At 34.8% G+C, this 9804-nt stretch overlaps 1 protein-coding gene across 1 annotated transcript; it reads left to right on the top strand.

Annotated features, from left to right (window-relative positions):
• Positions 1 to 3864: 3864 nt before the first annotated feature.
• On the top strand, positions 3865 to 8636 carry aqp1a.1 (aquaporin 1a (Colton blood group), tandem duplicate 1). The gene is made up of 4 exons (XM_079820561.1): positions 3865 to 4275; positions 5305 to 5469; positions 5744 to 5824; positions 7150 to 8636. The coding sequence occupies exons 1-4, from the start codon at positions 3919 to 3921 to the stop codon at positions 7327 to 7329; spliced, it is 783 nt and encodes a 260-aa protein (XP_079676687.1). The 5' UTR covers positions 3865 to 3918; the 3' UTR covers positions 7330 to 8636.
• Positions 8637 to 9804: the final 1168 nt, after the last annotated feature.

Genomic DNA, 9804 nt, shown 5'->3' with positions numbered 1-9804 from the left:
AATGTAATTAATGAGAGGTGACAGAATTTTAAACTATTTGGCATTTTGATATTGCATATACTGTATTTAATGTTTTTAACACCATGCATTGCTCTGAGCGTTCGCTGCTGTGCCCCTCACATCATAAAAAAGAAGACTTGCATGTTTATAATGATCTGACAGGCAAATTATCTGCATTAATGGAGCACAGCCAAGAGGCTCAAGTGTATCTCTGATGGCTTGACATGAGATTTATTAAGTCTTTTGACTTCTGCCCTGTAGAGACCATTAAAAGAGTCATTTCCCACCCTATACATTTCTCAGAGGGAGTGAAATTAGTTTTTACCTCTTATTATGCAAGTCATTATACAGATCAGTGGTTTTTACTAAGGTTTCTTGAACTAATGCTTAATAATCACTCACCATTCTACAAAATTGTACCCATGTACGTATTCCTTGTTTTTAAGACAGACAGACAGACACAGACACAGACACACAGACACACACACGGTTTTTGTTTTATGAAGACTCTCCATAATGATTTTTATACTGTACAAACGTTACATTATATCCCCTAAACCTAATGAACCATTTTCAAACAAATTTTTACTATTTTTGTGAAGGCATTGGAACGCCACAAAGAGGGAATTCTTGGGCCGCACACACACACACACACACACACACACACACACACACACACACACGCACACACACACACACACACACATCCAGTACTTACAAAATTTGAATCTTTTGTCAGCCTGTTTAAGCTTCACGTATCTGAAAGGGTGTCTCTGTTTGCTTCATGTAAGTTATCAGTAGCCGAGTGTAAATACTCTAACTCTGCAATTGAAAATATCTGTAACAAGAGCTTTTTAAAACTGAAAATAGGTCAAGAATTATATTTCAGATAAGACATTAACAATGGGTATGTATTCAAATTCACATGAAAAGATAAACCTGAAATTGGTTCATTTTAACAAGCCAAACAGTAGTGAAAAGAGTTATATATGAAAATAATTATGACAAAAGATGAAGATAATGTGTGATTTATGATTAAGCCATATCTTTATTGGCACAGGCCTTAGATCAGCAGTTCTCTGTCTGCCACATCTGATCCTAAGACTGTTAAGTGCTGGGATTACATCGCTATCTTCTGCAGATCCGGATCTTTATGTTTCCAAAGAGAACCAGAACATGGCATTGTTTGGTGTTAAATGTTTCTGTGAAAATTACACTACCTCTCCAGCTAGCAAAGAGACAAAATACCACTTGGCTTTGGTTTAATATAACTAAATTCTCGTAGCTTTAGGTTACAGCCCGGAAAGTACAGCGTAAGTAAAACTAATTTACATTGTAACTTTCGGTAATTATAGGTGTAATATAAAGTATGTATGTGTATAAGGGAACAATATGTAATATTTGGGGAATAAAGGGGAAACTACCAGGAAAATTAACAAATGATTTATACTGTAAGTATTTTTTAATTAAGGGGTAATTATCCGTGTAGTTACAGGGTAAGTGTTGTAAAAATCTGTTTTGTGTAATGTCTAGTGTTTTGGTTTTGTTTCATGTTCATGTGTTCCATGGTCTTGTCATGTGTTCCTGTTTTTCATGTGATCATTGTCATGTGATTCCCTTGTCCTCATGTGTTATATTCTCATTAGTTGTTTTAGTCATGTGTTCTCAGTTCAGTTCTGTAATGGGTTCATTGTACTTATTGTTCACAGGTGTGTCTTGTTTAGTCATTAGTCTTTGTGTATTTAAACCCTCATATTTGCTATGTGTCCTTGTCGAGTATTGTTTCCTGTAAACCACCGTTGGTCAGTTCTCTGTTCTAAGTCAAGTCTGTTCTATGTCAAGTCTGTTCAAGTCAAGCCTTTTGTTTATTTTGTGTCTATTCACGCTGTTAAATAAAACTGCACTTGAGTTCACGTCAGTGGATCTCCATTACATTTTGAAAGTTGTTTTTCAAATAAAGGTTTCAGAGGGATATCAGATTGTGTGCGTGTTGTTATTGTATTTACCCTGTAACTACACAAAACAAGAGAGGAACAAGCACCACTTTAATTTACAGCCCGTAGATTCATACTTACCCTGTGACAACATGAAACAAGAGAGGAACAAGCACCACTTTAATTTACAGCCCGTAGATTCATACTTACCCTGTAACTACACGGATAATTAATAAAAAAATTGTTACAGTATAAATTATTTGTTAATTTTCCTGTTAGTTCCCCCTTTGTTCCCCAAATTTTACATATTGTTCCCTTATACCTACACGTATGTACTTTATAGTTACAGTACACTATAATTACCGAAAGTTATGCTGTAAATTTGTTTTACTTATGCAGTACTTTCCAGGCTGGAATCTAAAGCGTTACCTAATTTCTTTTATACATTTAAAATGCTGTTAATGATGATTTTAAAGAACAAGGAAAATAACTGTATATGGTGCATCTTAATTTACAGATAGTAGCCTAATAAGCATAATGATTTGGCCAGCAGGAAACCCAAAACAATGTAAACACACGTGTGCATGTGTGTGCCTTATCTATTTGACCACAAGTTCATTTAGATAAATACAGATAAATCATCAAATCACTGATAGCAGATGATCTCTAAAGACTTTATTTTGGCAATAAGAACCATGTGCTGAATGCAGTAGCTGTAATACAATATGTGGAAGATTGAGCATGGATTTTTACTTTTTTGTGTCATTGGTTTAGTTTGTGTTTTGCCCAAAAACAGTCTAACTGTAATCACACAACACAGCTCAGTTAGTTCAGCGAAAAGGTCTTGAATCTGTGGCTTAAGAGTCCAAATAATAATTTGGTCTATACTGTATATAGAGAGAGGTAAAAGCTGCTGTTACATTTCTGTATTGTCTAAGTTAAAGAGGGAGCTTCGATTTATGAGGACACAAATTTGTATAATGACACAGGTATTACATTGGTATTACGACGTAAACATGAAATATGAGGACATTTTATATGTCCTCATATTTAAAATAGCTTTAAAAACATACTAAACAATGTTTTATTAAAAATGTGAAAATACAGAAATGTTTCCTGTGATGGGTAGGGGTAGTGTAGGGGGACATATGTATAAAACCCATTACGCCTATGGAATGTCTTCACTTAGATGGCAAAACAAACCTCTCTCTCTCTCTCTCTCTCTCTCTCTCTCTCTCTCTCTCTCTCTCTCTCTCTCTCTCTCTCTCTCTCTCTCTCTCTCTCTCTCTCTCTCTCTCTCTCTCTCTCTCTCTCTCTCTCTGTGTGTGTGTGGTCCTAGTAAACCCTATGTTATGGGGACAAAGATGGCAATATCTGAAATCTTTGTATTTGTGGGGACATTTTTGGTCCCCATAAAGGAAAAAAAAGCAAATAAATTTAAATATTTAAATTATTTTGTTTCTCATGGTCTTAAAAATTCAGTATGCAGTCCTGTAATCACGGCAAAATGCACATTTTAGTTTAAAAGAATTTAACATATTTTGTCATTACATAATTTCCAAACATAGCTTTGATGATATAACTAATATTCTATGTAAAATAAATAAATAAAGTAACAAAGTTTTCCAAACTGTTAACTGATAGTGTCAGTTGGAACAGAATAAAAGTTTAGCTGCTCGTAAAGTGCTCGAAACAAATGGAAATTGGTGTTTAAAGAAGGTCAGATCATGCACTTCTCTGAGATACGTGAAGTTTTAATAAAATGAGAATTAGGAAGGGGGAAGAAAACGAAAGATGTCTCATTATTTTCGCTTGCTTTTTTTCTTCTCTCTCACTCACTCTTTCTTCTCCCGAAGCTTAAACCCGCCTCCTGTCTCATTAGCAGGTCCTGCTCTATAAATACTCTCTTTTGGCAGAGAAACTTACTTAGTGCCCACAGAAATCCTCTCACTCACACAGCCGAGAGTGCCCAGAGTTGCCAGCCATGAAGGAACTGAAGAGCAAGGCGTTCTGGAGGGCTGTTTTGGCAGAGCTGGTCGGTATGACCCTCTTCATCTTCCTGAGCATTACAGCTGCAGTTGGAAACACCAACAATAAAAATCCAGATCAGGAGGTCAAGGTGGCACTTGCATTTGGGTTGTCCATTGCCACCCTTGCCCAAAGCCTTGGTCACATCAGTGGAGCTCATCTGAATCCAGCTGTAACGCTGGGCTTGCTGGCCAGCTGTCAGATCAGCTTGCTGAAGGCTGTGATGTATATCGTGGCCCAGATGTTTGGTGCAGCGCTGGCAAGTGGCATTGTGTATGGCGTCACGAAAGGGGAAGCCCTTGGGCTGAATACGGTGAGTGAGCTTCTTCTTGTTATCTCTGCTAAGTCACCTGTTCTGAGCCTCTTATTTCCAATTCAGTTTACTTACAACTGTGAACAGTCTTTTCTGGAGTAAGCCAAGAAGTCTAAATGGTTGATTTATTAAATTTGTTCTAATTTTATGAATTAATAAATAGTTACAAGGAAAGAAGGACACATTTAGAATTTGGCTGCACTGTTAAAGATATATCAAATCTTAATTCGTTTTTTACTATTTTTAGTCAAGTCAATATCATAACCAACTCATTCTAAATATAATGGCTTAAACCAACCGAAGTCATTTTAAGGTTCAAATAACACACTTTCGTCCCTTTTTTCAGTATACTGAAAGAATGTTACTCTTGTTTAAATTACAGTACACTCTCAGAAAAAAGTTACAAAAGCTGTCACTACTGCGATGGTACCCTTTAAAAAGGTTCTAATATGTACAACTGAAGTCCTTATATGCAGTCTTTTGGCACAAAGGTGTACCTTTTGAAAAGCTACCATCCCAGGGACAATTTTTGTACCTTTTTTTCTGAGAGTGTATATATATAAAAATGTTGTAAACAAAGTACTGAGAGAAAGCCAGTACGTCAGATTCAGTCACTATGAATGGGCGTGTGGGCAGGCAAGGGCTGATGATAAACTTATCATGCGTGTTCAGAGGCAGCCTTCTTTCCAGTGATTATGCTTTCATAACATTTCAAGAAGGCGTAATGCACTTATTTGCTTTGCTAAAGCTGCTGGCTGCCATGTCATGCTGTTATTGATGAATGACATTAGAGAGCTGTCCTCTGACCTAAAAACTACTTCTTACTTAATTATCTCTTGCTTATACCTAAGTGTATAATGATAAAATGAGTGTTTCTTCTGCCTTAAGTGTTTTTAATATAATTGTGATTGACCATGCATTCAAATAAATGATTAGAAATACTGACGTTTTACTACATAAATTTACTAATTTAATATTAGTATTACTATTCAAAACTAAATGTTATGTATACTTTTTTTTTTCTAAAAGATCCACAGCGATATTTCTGCAGGTCAAGGTGTTGGTATTGAACTCCTCGCTACCTTCCAGCTAGTGTTATGTGTCTTAGCAACCACAGACAAAAGAAGGCGAGACGTGTCAGGCTCCGCCCCTCTGGCCATCGGCCTCAGCGTTTGCCTGGGCCATTTGACAGCCGTGAGTAATCAGCATTCAGACATCTACTGCTATTTCTTCTTTGCATGAGCATTCCTGTTACTGTTGTAAATACTGCCAGGGTTACCATATGAATATATGAAGCAACATGGCAGAAATAGAGCAATGCTTAGCTATGTAAATCAGTTTCTGCTTTAGGAAATATAAAAAGAAAGTTGCCTAATCAATTCAAACATTTTGGGCAGCTTATTTCTCCTGCTCAATCACCCATGACCCCCAACATTGTCACCATCCTCTTTTGTTTTTCTTTGTGTAGATCAGTTTCACAGGTTGTGGAATCAATCCAGCTCGATCCTTTGGCCCGGCAGTAATTCTAAAAGATTTTACCAACCACTGGGTAAAATGACTTTTCTGTTTTCACAATATTATGAATACATGCTATCTGAACATATCTATAGAATGCAGATCTTAATTGTAAACCTTCCAGGATCTTATCAAAAGACAGAATCAGCTAATGTTGAACTTTTATAGTTAATGAGTAACAATGATATTGTTTTAGATGAATGCCTCGTCAAGAATAATCTAAAGTTAACTTAGTTAACTCACATGTTTGAGGATTGTTTGCTAAAGGTTTCTTAGTGTACTTAGGGTCGCAGATAGCACATGACGACTATTTAATGTGCATGTTTCCATCCAGTAGATGTATTTTACCTCAGATGTAGAGAGTTGTCTTTTTTGCCATATAATATTGAATAGAAATGTATTTTAAGATATTTATCAGATGTGTACGTGCTTACTAGGGTTAGTGAAATGAACAAACCGCTTACCTTAAAGGGATAGTTCACCCAAAAATGATCATTCTATCATCATTTACTCACCGTCAAGTTGTTCCAAACCCATAAGACTTTCGTTCACCTTCAGAACACATATGAAGATCTTTTTGATGAAATTTCTGTCCCTCCATAGACAGCTACTGACACTTTGACGCTTCATAAAGAGATCGTAAAACTAATTTATATGAATTGAGTGGTTTAGTCCAAATTTTCTGAAGAGACTCTTTATATAAGGAACAGATTGGATTTATTCACATATAAACATTGATCATCATATAAATCAATTGTGTCTCTTCAGAATATTTAGCCTAAACCTCTCAATTCATATGGATTAGTTTTAAGATCTCTTTATGAACTTTTTGAAGCAAAGTGCTAGTTGCTTAGACTGCCAATGGAGGGACAGAAATCTCTCAGATTTAATTAAAATATCTTAATTTGGGTTCCGAAGAATAACGAAAGTCTTATAGGTTTGGAATGATATGAGGGTGAGTAAATGAAGACAGAACTTTCATTTTTGGGTGAACTAACCTTTTAAGTACGTGTGGTACGGACCTCAAAATTTGTAGAGAAGAGATTTGCTATTAAGAAAATATGATTACATACTGCATACTTACATTTGAGTATGACTTGAGTCATATTTGAGGACCAGAAAATCATAAAGACTGGGGGTGAATTAGATTTTTGACATCCCTGAACATTCCTGAATACCAAACTCTTGCATTAACAACAACTCAGAAAAGCTTAGCATCTTAGCACTGGCAAGCACCCTCAAATGTTGTTTATATGATATCATATGGTACCATAAGAGGTCCCTCCATTAAACACAAATATATAATTTTTTTATATTGTTCCTAGGCAATGTTTGCAATGATTTCTATACTGTTTTCAGGTCTACTGGGTAGGCCCTATGTGTGGAGGTGTGGCCGCTGCGCTGGTCTATGACTTCCTGCTCTACCCTAAGCTGGATGACTTCCCTGACCGCGTGAGAGTGCTGGTCTCTGGCCCCGCCACAGACTATGAGGTCAATGGAACTGATGATGTCCCTGCTGTAGAGATGTCATCAAAGTGATACAATACTCTGCATATTTAGTGTATGATATTCTTTGAGACCACAAAATATCTGTAAATATATATTGTCTTTCCTACAGTGAAATAGCATTCATTTAAAATGTACTATATGGCAGTGAGGAGTTGCAAATGAAAAAGCATTTATGTAGTTGTTCAAAAGGACAGGTGGCATTTTGTATTGACTGATTAGAGTTTTGTATCATTGTTTTTACTCTTATTTAGTGAAACTATGTACCTCAGGAAAATTATAAAGTTTTTACAATTTTCAAAAATGTCACATATAAGCTTTCAAAATTTAGATTCACATTTTGTTTTTGTGAACTTTTCTTCCACGTTGTATTGTATTATGTGTACACTATGATATTGTTTTTTGTAATTAAACTTCAGCATGTTTAATCTGAAATATAAGATTTCATGTTTTTCTTCAAATTACTAATGAAAGTCCAGTATCAAAAAGCTTAAATATTAGTACAATACAATAAGGTTTCATTAGTTAACATTAGTTAATGTATTAACTAGCATGAACTACCAGTACATTTGTTACTGTATTTGTTAATCTTTGTTAATGTTAGCTAATAAAAATACAGCTGATCATAGTTTGTTCATGTTAGTTCACAGTGCATTAATGTTAACAAGATAAAGTATTAGTAAATGTTGAAATTAACATTAACAAGATACATGCTTTAAAAGTGCAGTTCATTATTAGTTCATGTTAACTAATGTAGTTAACTAATGTTAACTAATGAACCTTATTGTAAAGTGTTACCGTATTTATAATGCATAATAAGGGTATTCTTAAAGCGTTATAATACATCCATAATCCGGATAGCTCTGTCCATAATTTATTGCACTACCCTAATCCACTGCTATTCCTCATATTAGCCTAACATATTATTGTATACCTCTATCTGTAAAATTCTGTTTATAGTAATAGCCATCTGTATATTGTATTCATAGTACATATTCACCTGTAAATTCTGTTTATAGTAATAGCCATCTGTATATTTATTCACTGTACATATTCACCTGTAAATTCAGTTCTGTTTATAGTAATAACGTCTCTCTATTTATACATATTTATACATATTCAGTACATATCCATGTCCTGCACTTACGCATCCATTGTATATCCTGCACTTGCTGCTATTGCACTTCTGGTTAGACCTAAACTGCATTTCGTTGCCTTGTACTTGTACTTGTGTAATGACAATAAAGTTGAATCTAATCTAATCTAATCTAATAATGCCTTATAAACAAACTCTGTTGTATCCTCTAATAAATAATCATAACAACAGTTACAATACATTATACCAATTTGTGGTAATAATTTTTAAGAGGACAATGCATTATAATCCCAGATGAAGCCTGAAATTATAAGGGTATTCTTAAATCATTTTAATGCATGCATAATGCCTTATAAACAACCTTATAATGTGCTGTATCATCATATGAATAATTATGTATATTGGACCCTAATCTAAAGTGTTATTTTTTATTTATGTCCAGCTTATTTGTTCATTTTGTTCTTGTTCTGACAAGCAACGATACATTTAAATACATAATATAAACAGTTATATACATTTTGGGGTGCACAAAAATATGTTCTTTTACAGTCTGGTTAACCACATTGTGAGTTAAGTCTGGTTAACTCACACACATGTAAGTTACATAAGTATAGCATGTATAAGGAGGCCAAGAATGTGTGAGGGCTGGTTCCTGACATGCCAGTATTCACATTCAATTACAATGAAGTGCCCTTTCAAAAGTCCTGTTGCCACAGTGGTGCCATATATACATTTTTTACATCTTCAATTCATGCTCTATATGTTGTGTATGTTGTGTATGAGGTTATGGCATCATGCATGCATTATAATTCATTAAGAATACCATATGATGCATTATAAATGCAGGCTTGGTGTTATAATGCATTGTGCTCTTTAAAGTTATAACCACAAATAAGTATTATAATGAATTGGAACTGTTGTTATGATTATTCCTCAGATGATACAACATGAATGTATGAATGTATTATAATGCATTAGGAATACCCTTATTATGCATTATAAATACAGGCTTATAAAGTCAAAATATTTTGAGCAAGCCTTCTGTGTTTTAAAATGTAAGCAACTGTCATATAATCCACGGACTGTGAAACAAAACTGAACCCAAGTGTAGTTTATTTTACAGATAGTGACAGACACAAAATAAACAGAACCAAACTTAGACACTTGAACTATGAACCTGAACCATGATACTAAACTCAATGACAATGCTAAAACTCAAACAAAGCTTAACAAGGTGCTAAGGAAACAAGAGGGCTGTAAATATAAGGGCTAACAAGACACCTGAGAACAATCAGGATACCACAAAGGGGAAACAGGAAAAGGAACAGGAAATACAACTACAAACTAAGAGACTAGATAACAAAACAAAAGCACAGTTTATGCCTTCGTAAACCCTTGGCCAGAGGTGTAAT

This window comes from Gobio gobio (assembly GCF_949357685.1).
Source record: "Gobio gobio genome assembly, chromosome: 6".
In the NCBI taxonomy this organism is placed as follows: domain Eukaryota; kingdom Metazoa; phylum Chordata; class Actinopteri; order Cypriniformes; family Gobionidae; genus Gobio; species Gobio gobio.
The sequence above is the reverse complement of the archived record's forward strand: the minus strand, read 5'-3'. Positions and strand labels throughout refer to the sequence as shown.

What these genes read in the sequence shown, in the direction of transcription:
- aqp1a.1 (XM_079820561.1), top strand. Translation starts at nt 3,919, where the DNA reads ATGAAGGAACTGAAGAGCAAGGCGTTCTGGAGGGCTGTTTTGGCAGAG. An exon ending in GCCTGGGCCATTTGACAGCC is followed by an intron (nt 5,470 to 5,743) that starts GTGAGTAATCAG and finishes TTCTTTGTGTAG; the next exon opens with ATCAGTTTCACAGGTTGTGG. An exon ending in AAGATTTTACCAACCACTGG is followed by an intron (nt 5,825 to 7,149) that starts GTAAAATGACTT and finishes TACTGTTTTCAG; the next exon opens with GTCTACTGGGTAGGCCCTAT.